The sequence below is a fragment of the Vigna radiata genome, chromosome 4 (genome assembly GCF_000741045.1).
Source record: "Vigna radiata var. radiata cultivar VC1973A chromosome 4, Vradiata_ver6, whole genome shotgun sequence".
In the NCBI taxonomy this organism is placed as follows: Eukaryota; Viridiplantae; Streptophyta; class Magnoliopsida; order Fabales; family Fabaceae; genus Vigna; species Vigna radiata.
Genome location: NC_028354.1, coordinates 19436779 through 19454253, shown reverse-complemented (window position 1 = coordinate 19454253; position 17475 = coordinate 19436779). Strand labels below are relative to the sequence as shown.

At 30.6% G+C, this 17475-nt stretch overlaps 3 protein-coding genes across 8 annotated transcripts; 2 read left to right on the top strand and 1 right to left on the bottom strand.

The window, feature by feature from the left end:
- Nucleotides 1-1390, top strand: LOC106758586 (NAD(P)H-dependent 6'-deoxychalcone synthase). The gene is made up of 4 exons (XM_014641510.2): nt 1-386; nt 501-744; nt 828-1004; nt 1083-1390. The coding sequence occupies exons 1-4, from the start codon at nt 64-66 to the stop codon at nt 1275-1277; spliced, it is 939 nt and encodes a 312-aa protein (XP_014496996.1). The 5' UTR covers nt 1-63; the 3' UTR covers nt 1278-1390.
- A 4007-nt stretch (nt 1391-5397) lies between these two features.
- On the top strand, nt 5398-7080 carry LOC106758890. The gene is made up of 3 exons (XM_014641892.2): nt 5398-5496; nt 5577-5682; nt 6662-7080. Exons 1-3 carry the CDS (start codon nt 5455-5457, stop codon nt 6808-6810), a joined length of 297 nt encoding a protein of 98 aa, XP_014497378.1. The 5' UTR covers nt 5398-5454; the 3' UTR covers nt 6811-7080.
- Nucleotides 7081-11170: 4090 nt separating this feature from the next.
- On the bottom strand, nt 11171-16286 carry LOC106758110. Of its 6 annotated transcripts, none has more exons than XM_014641029.2 (5): nt 16067-16286; nt 15237-15361; nt 13656-15119; nt 12146-12314; nt 11171-12029 (listed from the first exon to the last, which is right to left on the bottom strand). In XM_014641029.2, exons 3-5 carry the CDS (start codon nt 15030-15032, stop codon nt 11419-11421), a joined length of 2157 nt encoding a protein of 718 aa, XP_014496515.1. In that variant the 5' UTR covers nt 15033-15119; nt 15237-15361; nt 16067-16286; the 3' UTR covers nt 11171-11418. The 6 variants fall into 6 exon arrangements, with proteins under 6 accessions (XP_014496515.1, XP_014496516.1, XP_022635798.1 ...); XM_014641030.2 differs by having other exon boundaries at nt 15237-15344; XM_022780077.1 differs by having other exon boundaries at nt 15237-15324.
- Nucleotides 16287-17475: the final 1189 nt, after the last annotated feature.

The window sequence follows — 17475 nt, the reverse complement described above, 5'->3', positions numbered from 1 at the left end:
ACTCTGTCACCCTTTTTCTAACATCATCAAACTAACCAAACCCAATTCATCATTTTTCTCCAAATGGCTGCCACCACAATCCCCCAAGTCACTCTTCACTCTTCCTCCGGCCACCGCAAGATGCCGGTCATCGGCCTCGGCACCGCGCCGGAAGCCACCAGCACGGTCACCACAAAAGATGCTGTTCTCGAGGCCATCAAGCAGGGCTACCGACACTTCGATGCTGCTTCTGCCTATGGCGTCGAACAGTCTGTGGGAGAAGCCATAGCAGAAGCTCTTAAACTTGGACTCGTTCAATCCAGAGACGAACTCTTCGTCACTTCCAAACTGTGGGTCACCGATAACCATGCACATACCATTGTTCCAGCTCTCCAGAAATCTCTCAGGTCAACACACTTTCCAATTCACACCACTTCTTTACGTACAATATCTCTTTTTTTACTTTCCCAGCTGTCAAAATTTCAACTTTGTAATAGTTTCCATGTTTGTTTTTCATGCAGGACTCTTCAACTGGAGTACTTGGATCTCTACCTCATCCACTGGCCCATTGCTACCAAGCCTGGGAAAGTTGTCTACCCCATTGAAGTATCAGAGATAGTGGAGTTTGACTTGAAGGGTGTGTGGGAATCCATGGAAGAATGCCAGAAACTTGGTCTCACCAAAGCCATTGGAGTCAGCAACTTCTCCATCAGCAGGCTTGAAAAATTGCTCTCTTTTGCTACCATTCCTCCTGCAGTGAATCAAGTAATTAATTTAACAAACAATAATTAAGTTAACAGTATATAAATTAGTTTAATCAGCATTAAACCTTGAACAATCGTAAACAGGTTGAAGTTAACCTTGGGTGGCAACAGCAGCAACTGAGAGAATTCTGCAAGGAAAAGGGTATCACTGTGACTGCTTTTTCACCCTTGAGGAAGGGTGCTAGCAGGGGTGCTAATCTTGTGATGGACAATGATATACTCAAAGAATTGTCTGATGCTCATGGCAAAACCGTTGCTCAGGTAGACACTGATTAAATTCTTCTCAGTAGTATATATATGAGTTTTTGTGTTCAGAAAACTGATGTGAAAAATTTGTAGATTTGTCTTCGATGGCTGTACGAACAAGATCTAACCTTTGTGGTGAAGAGCTACGACAAAGATAGGATGAAGCAGAACTTGGGGATTTTCGATTGGTCGTTGACTGAGGATGATTACAAGAAGATAGCCGAAATCCATCAAGACAGACTCATCAAAGGACCAACCAAGCCTCTTCTTGATGATCTTTGGGAATGATTACGAGAAGAATGCCATTGTTTTCTTGTTACTTTCTCTGAGAAAATAAAGCATTTGTTATCATTTTGTTGATCGTAATAATTAGTCAACTTCTTCTTGTTTTTGTGTGCTAATTTTCTTATTCGAGAAAGTTTATAATATATAAATTAAAATAAATCTTATCCTTTTTTATAATAACTAACATGCATTATTTTTCTAATAAGATAATAACAAATTTGATTGTTTTGTCGAAAGATAATGACAATTAACATTTATTCATATTTTTTTTAATCTTTTTTAAGGTCGTTAAAGTTTTTGTTCTATTGAGTACTTGAGTTTCAAGTTTTCAAACTTAACGAATGAATACTTGTTAAAGATAATTCGATATTCAAATCAGTTATAAGTATTTGATTTGTTAAGTCATAAAATCTTAAATTTGTAATAATACAATAATTCGTTACTTATTTATGTATTTATAAGTTTCAATATAGATTTTTAATTAAAATGAACAAATTATGATCTAAAAAGACTCAAATCAATAATATGTTTTACTCGTAAATATATTAAATTTGCAATGCTAATGTTTAAAAGTTAAACTATGAATCGACTTATGAAAAGTCATCCGATATAACATTTTTAGATTGGTATCAATTATTAAAATTAATATATTAGGATAAAAAACACATAATTAATATTCAAATGGAGAGTTAAGAAAAACATGTTTAATAATAATAAATTATTATTTCAATTCAACTTTGTTGTGCTGTTTTTGGAGTGTTGACAATTACAAGCTTATTATGTTGTCAATGGTCGCTACAAACAAAAACTAAGATGTTTTATAATGATATTAAAGCAGTGTCATTTGCAATGACACGTCTCTTTTAAAGACAGCTCTACTTCCCATAATTCTACAATTCAATAGTCATCAACTGCATAAAACAATACAAAGTGCAGTATTAGAATATGGTTTGGTTGTGCATGTTACTGTAAGCAAGTCCACACGAAAAATATATTTAAACTTCATATCCATCTACCACCACCTTTCTTTAATTATTGCTTATTTTTTAATGTTTACCTTTGGCTGAAGTTAATTATTATTTGGCTGCTTTTTTATATAAACTTTGGTCATCTCACAAAATATATTTTTATGTGTTCACCTACTTTTAAATCCATTGAGAATATCTTTCTATTATTTTTCCTTTTATGTCTTTGTTAAATGTTTTGATACATTAAACAATACACTCAAGAGTGTAACTATGCTTGCAAAATTGCTCTTGAATTAAATTAATTTTGATTGAATTTTATTCTTAAGTGATTGTGACATGTTAGATGTTTCATTCCATAAATTTAAAAGCATCAAAACTACTTAAAATTATATTAGCTGATTGAACCACTCCCATTTTATTAAACTAAACCAGATCTAAATCTGATTCTTGTTTTGACTGTGTTGCTTCTAATTTCATTAATAATTTATTAAAAATTTTAAAAATGTGTAAAGTTCATTTTAGACTCTTAAACATTTAAGTATAGTTAAAGTTTTATATTGAATAAATGTAAAAATACTAAATCACATATAAAAAAACCACAAATATTAAATCCTAAGTTTTTTTATGATGTCAGCATTCCAAATATATATATATATATATATGTATGTATGTATATAGAAATATTCTCATTACAAGTGAATTAAATAAATATTAATTGGAATAGGTTTTATGCTTTAGTTTTATTAAAACTGAACTGTTAAACTAAATAATTCCATCATTTGAATGAACCATAACATAAACTCTTGAATCTTGTGTTTTTGGTCTTTCTTTGTATTTATCATCTCCATGTATACATCAAAAAATGCAAAGTCATCTCACAATCTCTATGTCACAATTTTTATATAATAATAATAATAATAATAATAATAATAATAATAATAATAATAATAATAATAATAATAATAGGATGACACATGTTTATACTTATTGAGACACGTTATAAGAAAAAAATAATCATGAAAAATAATTTTTTTTTAAATAAAAATAGTTTGAAATCAATATAAAAGATTTGTTAGTGTCAATAAATTTTCATTTTTATATTAAGAGGTCAAATAGCTACAGTGGAAGAATCTTAACCAACTCCTTAAAAACTGGGCCGAATAGTATGTGGTCGGCCCATTTATTTACTCAGCTTGCTTAGTATTCCACTTCCTTCGTGTACGAGAATTCTTCAGTCAACAGCATTTATTTTGGAATAGACTTTCTGCATATTAAAACTATATTTTAAAAATAATTGGGAAGTAAACCAAGGAATTTTTAAGAAAAATATTTTTTATACATCTAACTTTTTTACATTTATTTGATACTATCTTTATTTATTTTTTATTTTTTCTTTTTTAAAAAAATATAAAAAGTTATATTTTTATAACTATTTTATCCTTATATTTTGATATTTTGTATCAAATGAATGTAAAAATGTATCATTGTTGAATTTTAAAAAGTAGAAACGAAACACATATACAGAACTCAAACCCTATACATTACTCTACTTACTATATTATTGGTTTATAAACTAATATTAAATTTACACACATAAACTAATTTATGAGAAATATTCATCTTTTTTTTTTCAAAAGTATTTTACTTTATCTTGAACAAACTCACTCGTAGCTTCTTCTCTTTTATTTTATTTTATTTTTCGTTTAAAAAAATTATAATTTAGAATATATATTCCATGAATATGAAAAAATTATTTTAAAACATGCTATAATAAGTATTTTTCCAATCATAATATTTCATTAAACTACAACGCAATTATTTTAACATTTTCAGGTTTTATTTCATTTCATTCAATCAAATGCTCAATCAAGTCACTTATAATACCGAAACTTCACCCATATAAAAGTTTAGAAACATATCTATAGCCTTAACAAACAAAAAAGTTTGATAATAAACTAATCAACTGATCATCGTACATGAAATCTTCACATCAGCAATAGTTACACAGTTTGCATAAAACAAATATGATGGTGAGCTGAGATATCCTTATGTAAACATTTATTATAAATGAAAACGAAACCTGAGAGTGAGTGATTCAATCACATAAACACAACAACAATTAAACATCACCGACTGGTATAAAGATCATGAATTTATATGTTTTTTATTTAATATTTAATTTATTTATTTCTATTTAGAAAGTTTTATATAAATTAAAATATAAATAAGAGATAAAATCAGTTAGGTGAAAACATTTGATTTTGTGACAATAAAATTAGATTTAAAATTCATTTCTTAAATTAAATTTATATATATATTTTTATAATTTTCAAACCTTCTTATTTTTTATTAAGCATGTTTTAAGTTTTTGAATTTGAATACAAAATTAGAATTTATCAATATTTTAAATGTTAATACATTTTAATATGCAATCTTTGAAAATGATAAATACAGTTTTTTAAATGTTTTTAATTCTTTAAAAACCTTACCTATTTTAATTCAAATATCAGCATAAAATATTAGTTTTAACACGCCAAAAAAAAGTAAAAAAAAAATTACATATATTCATTTTAAAAGTTTGAGAGTAAGTATATTAGTTAAACTATAAAGTATGAAACATGTATGAATTGAAATTTTACATGTAATTAATGTAAAAGACTAAAATCCTATATATAAGTCTTTTTTTTTTTGACATAGAATTTAAACTGAGCATTTTTGTTGCATTCTAAAAGACCTCTTACTATTAAAGAAATTAGAAATTTACGTGTATATAAACCTTTGACGAGTCGTTTCACTTAATGTGAAACATTGTTTGCATTCCAGCAAGTTTCACAGTGAATAGTAAAGTTTTTGATAGAGGAAAAATAGAAGGGATAGAGAGAGATAAAGGATGATGAAATGAAAGATGTTGGTATGTGTTAAGCATAGAGGGTTGGTTGCGGAAAATGGTGGGAAAGATGTGGCATCAATCGATGATCTGAGTTTGTCTGTTTGAGGGGGTGTCCCACAAATCACGTGCATGAGGGTACTCTAGTGGCACATGCACAAGACAAAGGACTGGTCATTTACAATCTCCTCTAATCCCCTCTCAGCCAATGATCATCTATCTCTCACGTGGGATTCTTGACCCTACCTCACATTTTACTATTTTTTATTGTCTTCCCTCTGCATTAAATCTTCTTCACATTTGCACCTTCTACCACACTTCTCATATGGGAGAGCCTTCTCATTCTTCTGCATCTTACATTCACATGGTATAATCACCTTTTCATTTTCTCTTCTTCTTCTCTTCATCATACACACACATCATCATCTTCTTCCTACCATATTTCAGGTCCAGCACCTCATTGAAAAGTGTTTGATCTTTCACATGTCTAAGGAAGAATGCATGGATGCTCTCTCCAAGCATGCAAACATCAAGCCTGTCATAACATCCACTGGTATTATCTTCTCTTCTTTTTTCATTCCTACCTTTTCTTCTTTTTTTTATTTTGCACCATTTCAACTCCCTACAAGATCATGATCAGATCATTTCTAAATGTAAAATGACTTTCAACACTTGTATCAACCAACCCCTTTTGATTGCTTAACTAGTTAACACCTTCAATTTCTTGCTTTGAGAATTTATAAAGCCACCCCTTCACACTTCTTCTACTTCTGACTAGGACTTTGCAAGCTGACAAAAATACTGATACTGTTAGATCAAATAATTCATTTTTTTGACCATTTCACCAACCATGTTTCAAACTTTTCGGTCTATATATATTATGCTTCAGTTAATTAGAAGCTTCTTAGAGTTCTATGCAGTTAAATTCTGTATTAATTAATCTTTACCATTTTTTCAATTGAGTTTAGTACTTATATTATAACCTAGCTGTTCATTAAATTGTGCATCACTCTCTGCCATACAGATTCCCAAAGATTTTAATCAAAGACTATATAATATTGAGATTTATTTTTCTGGATGAAATATATATCACACAAATTCAAACTGTGACTTAATTATTTGAGAACAACCATACCAATTAAAGAGCAGATGATCAATGTTTTATTTTTGCCATTCTGTTCAGATGTTTACCATTTTTGAATAAACTCCCTAGTAAACATTTATAGGAAACAAAATAAGAATTTTCCTTTTACAAGATAAAATTAATCTGTGTACCAATTAACATGCTTGTAAGATTCAACTGCAGTGTCCTTCACTGTATTTCATCCAATATATATTATTTCTCAAATCTAATAAAAAACCACATATATTGAGTTCAGTAATTTTTAGTACTAGTAAGTTTCCTCACCATCCAAAGAATCCAAGAACAGAAGGAGCATGCACGTGCATATATATGGCAGTCACATGACGATGCATATACGTACATTGAATGAACATGTTTTGCGTGTATACATGAATACATATGTGTGCAGTGTGGAATGAGCTAGAGAAAGAAAACAAGGAATTTTTTGAGGAGTATGCCAAAGCTAAGAGCAAAGAGGACCGAATGTCGGAGGAAGAGACAAACCAAATGATACAGAAGATGATATCAGATTCCACTAAAGGTGCTGCCAATGACTAAGCTGTAGCCATTGAAAATGATCTCACCTTTCTCTCTGTTCTCCTTAGCTTCACCACCATGCATGCATAAGTGGTCCCTTCAACTTTCGAATGCACTTGCTAAATAAACATATGCTGTATGTAATCAAAAATGGGGTTCTCACATACGGAATAAGCACGGATCTATAGTGCAGTGTGGTCCTTCCTCTCCCTACTATCTTTTGTGGACAACGATAGTTTCATATTCACTTGCTTTTGACCATCATTTTAATAATATATTTCTACTAATCAAGTTGTTATTATTTTTTTCCTTTCTCTGGACTTTTATATGTGAAGATATTATCACTAAATGGTACAGTACTACTGATAGAGAGGGTGTTTGAGTTAGCAAATAACACTGTGCCATATCAGCATGTGAAAGATTTCCCTGTAATTTGATTTGAGGATATATAACAGTTATAAAATATTATAAAACGTGGCTGATGTGGCCAATGCTGACACGTGTATGTCTGTTGTACACATACGATAATCACAAAGCTCATTGTAAGGTTAACGTTATACAACAGGGATATCTCCTTGTTGTGATCATTTCCAACCCTGTTGTGTATGCATGATTTAGGACCATGTCGAGTGAGCCGGTTCTGTCGTAGAGGACTGATATTAGGGTTTGTGTCTTGTCGTTTCGCTTGATTATTAGTATAAAAGTGGAATGGTAGAGAAACAGGAAGAGGGTCCCCAGAAACTAACATTTCTTGTTAAAGAATAGGTTGTTTTTCATTCTGTCCCACATTGAATAAATATGTAGTCTTCACACATCAGCACACGTATTAATAAATTTATTTATAAAATAGTAAAACCCTAAAAATGAAGAATATTACTGCAAATTTATAAATAATACATGTACTTGTGTTACCTATATTACTAATAAATTGAAAAAAAATGACTTATTTATAATTACACAACTGTTTCAAGCCCTCAAACAAATGTATTAGAGATTCAAGATGTTTAAACATTTTCTTTTTTATATAAATCTGATTTTTTTAAAGGATAAAGTTTTTTTAACAATTATTTTTTGATAATTTTTTCACAACATTAATTAAGGTAATTAAAACTGGTTTTCTTTTACTACTTTCAGATCAGAAGACATGAAGTCAATAAGAAATATTGTTTCATATCTATGAATTGGTAGTACTTAATTATGCAACACAAATAAATATGAAGATGAAGTTTAATGATTAAGCCTTGAGATGAAAATAAAAAGGGAATTGAAATTTTTGTCCTAATACATATGTATACGTCAGTCATTGTTTTATATGTAGTCTGATACAACATTTAAAAAGATTTGCTTTAGAAATGTTAGTTCAGCCAAAACAATGAAAACAGACACAGTAACTTGAAATGATGTCTTTCACAGTAAACTTTTAAGATGGTCCAAATGGGTGCAGTGTAAAACTACTGGGGTTAATGAATAAAACAGTAAAAGACAAACATTGCAATGTTCATTTATCTTAAAAATGTGGATGATATTTTAATATATAGTGGTCATTTACATACAAGCTTTAAATTGCTTAAAAGTTGCAAATTTGCTTCACTGACACCTGGCTGATGGAGCAAGATCCCACTTGTGAAACTGAAAGCCATGGATTTTTAGATGTTCACTTCTCTGGTTTTCATCCGATGAAGATGAAAATTGAAATCCTTGTGTGGCAAATGCTGATTGGTTTAGGATATATTCTTGTATCGATATGCATATATGCGACATCAGAGATGAAAAATAAACAAAAGAGAATCACGCATAGGTCTGAATCAGTGACGCGCATATCCAAAGTAAGAGCATTTGTCTGATTGCATGAACGCAGAACATACACCAACTTACATATGCAAACAATGCTAATTTAGTGACACTTCCACCACTTGTATAATAACTACAAACAATGTTATTTCACACCATCTCAGTAACCAACTTTTTTCAAAGTGTCATCAGAACTATCTATTTGTAATGCATAAGTAATCAAATTCAGTTCAACTACCTTTGTAATACATTATTCTGGATCTCTTTTACTTCACACAAACATATTATTAAATGAAAAATTTCACCGCTGAAATCCTGTAATAAAAAGACTACATAGTTTTTTTCTGCTTGTGGAGTGTTGTTGCTATTGTTATTAGATTTGACCATGAACAGTAAAAAATCATGAGTCAGAGATGAATAAGAAATCTGCATACACAAAACATCATGATACTTGACAATTTAAAATCTTCATAGTACCTAAAAATACATGTGGGACAGGAGAAAGATTCCCGTGACCTTTCCAGGTGAAGTGGACACAGCATATCAGAATTTAGTAATAATATATAATAGTAGTAGTAGTAGAAATCGTATCTTAATATAAATGAATGAATGGAATGTAGAATTCATGAAGCAACATGCAGAAATAGACACAGAAGATGGAAAACGACGAAGGGTTTGCAATCCGTGAAATGTAGGTTTTGCATTGCATTGATATATGTGTAGAAAGTGAGATTCCTCTCTTCTTGTAGTTTGTCTCATTGCTTATCTTCAACCATGGGGTGGCTAAGTAGCAGCTAGGAGAAATCATGCAATTTTGTAATCTCTTCGACCAATATCTCTCCATCCAACAACAACAACCTCAAACCAAGATCTTTCATGAAAAATCTAATAATTTTCATATATGGCCAAACAAAAAAATGGTGCTTTTTTGCTCACTGCATGTTTCTCATAATTTTGTCTTTCCGTACGTGGATCTATATCAATACAGACACAGTTCCTGTGATATTTTTCTTTTATCAAATGGGCCGTACGACAGGGAGTTTAATTGTAGTCATCCAAGGTCTTTTTAGTTGTTGTTAAGGTAACAGCAATTATTTCTGTCAGATGAGAAATCTGTGGTTAAAAGTGCTTTTGCTTTAGAGAAAATGGAGAAAGACTTTAGTTGTTTGTTAAGGTAAGAGCAATTATTTCTGTCAGATGAGATATCTGTGGTTAGAAGTGCTTTTGTTTTAGGAAAAATTGAGAAGAGACTTTGGTTGTTTGTTAAGGTAAGAGCAATTATATATTTCTGTCAGATGAGATATCTGTGGTGAGAAGTGCTTTTCTGTAAGAATGCAAGTTCAACGTTTAAGTGACACGAAGTTGAGTATATATAAAAAATATCTTGAAGTTTATTCACATAAGATTTTCATATCTTTTATATAATCTTGACTATTATTGATTGTTATTGTCAATTTTTTTTTTAAATTAAATTTATATATTTTATTTAGGTTTTGCAAGTTTTTCATAAATTTTTGTATATAACGACAACATGAAAATTATAAAATATTGTTTTTAAATACAGTTCACCTACTTTATTATATTTTTAAAGTTTATTTATTTTGTAAAAAATTACCAAACCCATAAATACAGTTTTGAAGAATAATTTTGCATTGCATTGTATTAGGTAGGAATAGATGAGATCAATTACAAACAAAAGAACTCAAAAAATATTTTCAAATGGCATGAAGATGTACCTTGGAATATTGAGATGAGTCTTCTGAAACACGTATTAAAAGAATATAGGAAGGGAATCAAAAACTGAATAAAAATCTTGAGACAGGTAGTACAAGATTCAATTCCAACGTTGTCTCCGGCTTTTTTCCATTCACACATTTTCTTGTCCCATCAATGATGATGCCTATCACGGTAAAGTGAGTGAAGATATGCGGGTCGGTTTTTAGTTTTGCAATTCGTTTTGGACTAGTTCGTGTAACTTAAAAATGCTACTGCCAGTATAGTTAAAAAAAATGTGTAACGAAATGAAGTCCCACATCGATTTGGTACCTGTAGAAACCCAACATTTAGTGTATAAATATGAACAAACTGTGTACGTTAAAACTTGCCTTAAACTAATGAGTAAGGAAAACAAAGCAAGCAGTGGGAGCTGCTTGCAGCACTCATTCTGATGTGCAAGAATTTTTTAAGGGGTTATAGGCTGGCCTTGAGCAGACGCTGCTTACTTATGCAGAACTCTCAAAGGCGGGCCTCCCAATCCCAAAATTCAGTTTCCCAAACGCAATTTATTTATATGAATACTATTCAACAATTTCAAAATTTAGTGTTACCTTGTTATAGAAGGGACTAAAATGTATTTTGGAAAAATATAATTTTTTATATTAATAAAAAATCTTTATATTAATAACATTTTTAAATTAAAAAGAAGGTGTAGATTAGAAATTTATTTATGACAAAACTCAAAATAAACATTTTGGATTAAACACATGAAATTTAGAAATAGGAAAAAGGAGCTAACTGGAGATAAGGCAGTTTATTTAAATAACTCTGTTTAAATGTTTAAATTTCAAACAAAAATTAAAAAGAAATAAAATGAAAAACAAATCAACATCTGAATTTTTTATACAAATAAAAAACAATATCTTTCCGTGTAAAAGAATATCAAACCTATATACCTATATGCTAACTCAAACTCTTCAAATACCTGTCCTAATTCAAATTCTCAAAATTGACTCCATAAACCTCCTCTCAAAATCCACTAAATGGAACATAATATAAAAAAATGATGCAAAAGCTACTCACAACTACAATCTTGCAATAGCTGCTCACAACTACAATCTTTCAAAAATTCACAGAGAAAACTATCTCGTTAGCAAGCTCCTCTGTTACCAAATTAACTATCTCTGTAACAATATCCTCAACATCTTCAACTAGTTCTATCCATCTAATCTTCCCTTCAAGTGTATGATCTGCAAACTCATTACTCACTTTCTTTTCTTGTGCAGCAAGCAACCCCCACATCTCATCTTCAATTATGTTCTGGCTTAGTTCAACATTCAATCTTCTTAATGTTGACTTTTCCCATATTGGAACAAATAAACACGGTTCAAGAATCTGTATCAAGCCAATGTTAATACGATCAAATAGCAGTTTCCTTTCAGATCTGCTCCAAAACTGTTGCTGGCCAAATTTCTTTTCCAGATTTTCAAAGACAGAAGGACTAATTGGACATTGTGAAGAGTGCCATGTAGAAAAGTCTGTACGCAAGTTCCTATTAAATATACTCGCCTCTGTTAAAACCTCAACAACATATGAGAAATCCCTACTTTCCTCAGCTCTAACTAATCCTCCTATTTCTTTCTTTTCTTTAGAGTTATGTGCATATTCATTCTCACAATCTTCATCACTTGAAACATTCAAATCACATTCTTCATCATCCACCTCAGATGAATCTGAAATTAACAATGGTATATTCATAAGTAATATCAAAGTAAAAGGAGCAAAACTAAGAAATAAAGCATTGATTTCAGATTGTGTAGAACAAATGACACAGCATAATCATACATACCATATATATTGTCTTCACTTCTATAGCTGAATTGAATGTCTTCTCTAAATAAGGGATCCAAAACAGAAATTGGACTTGGTTCATATGACTCGACAGAGCTACCAAGGGAATCTGGGTGAACCTCATGACAAAGCGAATGATCAGAACCTTCTTTAAAATCTGATCTATCCTGTAATTTAAAAAAAAACAACAGAATTCAGTAATGAAACCTAAAGAAGAAACTTGGCATAATTGAAATAACAACAATTAGGAAGAAATAAAAAATTTATATGTAACATCCAATGATATAAAAAGCAAAGTCAACTAAAAAAGTTCCAACTCAAATTAGATATGAAAAATATCTAGTAAAAAAAACCGTTTAATATAACTAAGACATCTGAAAATGTTACTCAAGGAAATTAATGATGCAGAATTTACATCTAAAACTAAACCACAACATCAAAATTGACATGATAACTATTAGTCAACAATCAAAGTTTATGTCCAATGCCTTACACTGGAAGTATAAATTTTACATATTACCCTAGTTTTATAGTTCAGTTACTTCAATAGTTTCTTCTACTATAAAACTATTATAGTTGTTTTGCATCAGTCAAGTATAGCTGAAACATAACACAATAAAATAAAACCCTACTCAATAAATCTAATTTTCATATATTCAAAAGGGTAGCCTAAATAACAGAAGTCAGGATTCAAAAGAAAAACATTATTTCAACTATTATTCATATCAGATTTTTTAATCTTGGTTTTTATATGGGAAATACAATGTATAAATTGAAAAGATAAAACGTTGGTACTATTTAAAAGATGCAAAACTTTGTACCATAAAATTTAGAACAGGAGGAAGACAATTTGATGATTGAATTGATCTTTGTTTTGATTGTATTTCTTTCTATATTTTATTCTTTTCCTTTTTGGCTTACATTCTATAATACCTTCAAATGTATTTTATTGATTGAAAATAACTCTTAGAATTCTATATAAATGCTCTAGTAGTTACAAATAAAAAGAGTCTCTCGAATACCACTAAATACTCTTAATATATCTTCTATCTCCATCAGACACAACATTACATTGTTCAACAGGGAAAAGAACATAAAAAAAGATGGCTCAATAAGCAAGAGTCCAATCATTATGCAGGCCCTAGGGAGTTTAGATTTACACCGCTTGATAACCACTGTCAACGAGGGTATTTATACTGCTTGAACTATTAAGCACAGAGAAACTTCCACATGCGATCAGTAAATATTGAATGAGGAAATAAAACTTCTAATATTTCTCATGCATTTGAAGACTAAATTTTAGCAAGTCACATGCATTTGGGGATTTTCATCATTGGTAAAGTGATAAAATGCATAGCACACCTGAAACAATAATATTACTCTATTATGGACAATTCATGCATGTTTCCATCAAATATACAGATTCTGACACCTAAATGATTGATTGAATATTCATCTAACTGGAAAAAATGAGTAATCCTAATCATTTTTAGTAAGAAAGAACAAACCTGTTGCTTTGAGGTATATGAAGTATGATTCAAACAATCAATTTCTTGTGAGAAAATGAAGGCTGTTGATTTAGATTGATGTTCGGTTGGACTATGTGTCCAGTCAACAACCTCAACTGTTGCATCAGATGCCAAGAATTCAACTGATGACTCAAGAGACTCAACATTTTGCTGAAACAAATTACTGTCGTCATACTTTCTGTTCTTCACTTCATCATTCATTACTGTTCTCTCTTGCAAGATCTGTCTGTCTATAAAGGTGGGAGAAGAACTAGAACTTGGCAATTGATGAGGCATAGTTATCTTATCAGACAAATTGTTCTCATAACATCCCTTCTCTGACTTGTGACTAATACAATTCTCTTCAGTATGATCACTATTGAAATATGAGCAAAAGGAAGGAAATTTCTCACCCCCAGAACTGAGGTTTTCATCTTCTAGACATTCTTTCTGGTCATTATTTGAATTCTTCGAGTTCCATGATGACCAACTTGAGGATGAATTTTTTCTCAAACCCCAATATCTATGAAACAAGATATCCTGATTCATAGTTCCACAATTATCAGCAAGACCTGAAGCTGAACAAAGAGGTCTCGGCACTCTTCTAGCAAAGCTATAATTATCACCAGCCTTAATTCTAACATTACCATATCGCCTTTGATGAGTCAAATTTCTTGCTCCATTCCCTTTTTCCCAGATCATATGCAATTGGTTATGTGTACAGTCTCGACCAAATGGTCTAAGTTCATGAACCTTTTCAGTCACATCCCTCTGTTCCAAACTTTTCCTCCTGGCTTCTGAACAGAAGATTGGGGAATTGAATTGGATCTCATTAACTGGAATATTTGAAGCAGGCTTCAGCATATCATTGGCAAGAACTTCATTCCCTCTGAAAAAAGAAGTTGAGGCAGTATGTAAAGCTCCATTTGCAACATTTCCAGATTGCATAGAAATCTCCTCTGAAATTTTACTGAAAGATCTTGAACTTGGCTTACCAAAATTCATGTGACAGGATATTTGCTTTCTATATTGCTTTTCAGGATAACATATCTCTTGGGGCAGCCCATCAGCAAACTGAGAATTTTTGCTAGAACTGGGATTCTCTTTCCCATTTCCGTTTGATGGGTTATGATGCTTACTTCTCCTGAGTGCTTTGAACACTTCTAAAACATCCTCAGATTTGTCCTTTTCACTAGTATTCATTCCAAAGGAATGATGCTGATAAGATGAACGCTTCCTTCTGACACCAATGGAAGCAAGTTTCTGCTGGTAATTCTCAGAGAGCACTTTCTGTTTATCTCTGACAGGATGTTGGTTAGGCACTTTATCAAGACCCATCAAATTTAAAATAACACTTGCTGCTTCTTTAGACTCCATTCTGCAATTATTACTCTACAAGATAAGTTGATACACTGGAAGCACTCCCTAAACACCAATGAAACTGTCTCCAATAAATCACAATACCTGTAACAAGAAAATAAAAATGATGAATGCATGCTGATAAGTCATAAATATAATCTATTTGGTCATTTCTTTCCTTTTCAAACAGTGAATCCAAAGCAAGAAGAATCACAAACCAACCTTCTATATTACATCTCATCTGTTGTAGACCAAAGGATTAATAAAATAGGGGGTGTGGAATCTAGCGCTTCCTATTCTTCAACACTTCCTGGGAATGATTTTAATGCTCTATAAACAAAATAGACCTAAATAAATCAAGGAGAAAAGAAATTAAAAAAAGTTTAATTTAAGAAAAATAAATACCATTAAAAATCTCATAGGAGAGGCATCATAACCTAAAGCACATTCTTCATTAAATTCTGTCTAACAAAATCAATATTGCAAAACAGGAAGAAAAAAATAAACACACAGAATCAACAGGTGAGATTAGTCTAAAATTGAACCATACCATTATTAATTTACTCTTTCAATTTAGTAGCAAACCAAACATAAACAAGTAAAATAAAATATTACAATAATATTAAAACAAAAGCACACAGGAGGAAGAAATAATCAAATCAACCTGTCAATGAATCTGATTCAACTGTGTTCAATCACTGACAGCAAAGAAACAGTGTAAAGCACTCAGGTAATAAACAAGGTGTGATTATTGGAAAGAGCCAACCCAGAAAAATGAAATGATAACGTTCTCCAATTCATGAAAACATAAGAAGGAAACAAAATGATTCTGATCCCACTAGAAACAAAAATAAAAAATAGAAACCTTCTTTGACAAAAGCACAAGCTAATCAAGATCCCAACAAAATCATGACTTTACAAACCTCACTCTAATAAAAGACTCACACATCACCATCCCCGCGATCATCATCACAGTCATCATCGTCAAGAATCAAGAAGAAGAAGTAAAAGAAGATGAAGAAACAGAAGAAGTATATGAAAAAATAACCAACCTTCTCTGGCAATCCTTTGAAAAGTAAAACCTTTTTGGATTATGCGGGTACCCATAATCCAGAAACTTCACTGCATGCAACAAAACCAATCAGGGTCGGCTCCTTTTGCAAGAAAGCAAATTGGGGTATTCGATTAATGAATGGTTGCAGCCCAATTTTTGTTGTACCATGAAGGAAAAGGACACAGCCGACATAAACATCAATCGGTCAAAAAAAAAGAAAAAAAAAAAAGAGACGTGGATGCTTCAAAAAATAATTAGCAACTATTCCTCCTAAAAACTCTGGTAAACTAAGTAAAATATTGGTTTTGTTTTGTTATTTGATTTCTCAAAGTATATAATTAAAAAAATTGAAATGATTGCAGCAATAATTAATGACTAATTATTATTTTATTTTTTCTTTATTTGATTTAACTTTGTTTTGTCGTGTGTGGATTTCCTCACCAACTGTAATTGTCATGTTTGCGTTTTTGGCGCCATGAAGATATCATTGATTAATGGAAATGTCGGGATCGCCCATCATTTTACCTTCCTCTGTTATACCAAATATGATCAAACATTTTATATTCAAAATAATATTGTTAAATTAAAGTATTAAATTGAGATAACTCAAAATTTGTATGAAAAAAATAAAATTTGATAATTAAATTTAGAGATAACAATGTGAACCGATATACTTTAAGAATTAATAAAAAAAATTCTTTAAGATAATTAAAAAGTTTTCTTATAAAACTAAGTCACCAAGTCAAAGTTGACACTTATTAAGCTTCACTATACAAAACCAAAACGGATTTTTTCAATTTAATATCGTTTTAGATAAGATTGTTTATAATTTAAAATATTAGTGTAATATCGTATTTTTGCTTCCAACTTACGCTTTGACCGCCTAAAAAGTTTGTCTTCTCCACTTGAAAAATATCTAAACTATAAAATTTGATAAAAAAATTAGGTTATTTTTCTAATATAAATTTAATCACATATGAAAAAAAATAATACCAGAAGAATATATATGTTTTGGAGTTCATTAATCTCATTACACTACTTTAAAGTCAAAACTATTCACAGTCTTTAATTAATAAAAAAAAATATTCTCATGATGATGGTTTGGTTAAAATTCAATAATGTTGCGACCCCACGCACTACGAAGCGAGTGTGAAAGTGCCTTTCCATCTTTCTCGTTTTTTTTTCCTAAATAACTTGCAAATATTATTTGCCGTCCATTTATAATTAGTAGACTTTTTTTTTCTTCAATGAAAAATGTAATTTGGAAATAATAGTTTCTTTTATGTAATTTATTCCCATATAATTAATTTGAGTACTTTATTTTTTTTATTATAAAGCTCTTCCTCTTTCAATTAATTCATTTTTTATATCCAATCTATAGTGATTAAAGTGATAGTGCATGATTAT

Coding starts and splice junctions, on each gene's coding strand:
- LOC106758890 (XM_014641892.2), top strand. CDS start 5,455: ATGGGAGAGCCTTCTCATTCTTCTGCATCTTACATTCACATG. Junction 5,497..5,576: donor CTGCATCTTACATTCACATG/GTATAATCACCT, acceptor ACCATATTTCAG/GTCCAGCACCTCATTGAAAA. Junction 5,683..6,661: donor GCCTGTCATAACATCCACTG/GTATTATCTTCT, acceptor ATATGTGTGCAG/TGTGGAATGAGCTAGAGAAA.
- LOC106758110 (XM_014641029.2), bottom strand. CDS start 15,032: ATGGAGTCTAAAGAAGCAGCAAGTGTTATTTTAAATTTGATGGGTCTT. Junction 12,315..13,655: donor CATATACCTCAAAGCAACAG/GTTTGTTCTTTC, acceptor TTTAAATTACAG/GATAGATCAGATTTTAAAGA. Junction 12,030..12,145: donor AAGTGAAGACAATATATATG/GTATGTATGATT, acceptor TGTTAATTTCAG/ATTCATCTGAGGTGGATGAT.
- LOC106758586 (XM_014641510.2), top strand. CDS start 64: ATGGCTGCCACCACAATCCCCCAAGTCACTCTTCACTCTTCCTCCGGC. Junction 387..500: donor GCTCTCCAGAAATCTCTCAG/GTCAACACACTT, acceptor TTTTTCATGCAG/GACTCTTCAACTGGAGTACT. Junction 1,005..1,082: donor ATGGCAAAACCGTTGCTCAG/GTAGACACTGAT, acceptor AAAAATTTGTAG/ATTTGTCTTCGATGGCTGTA.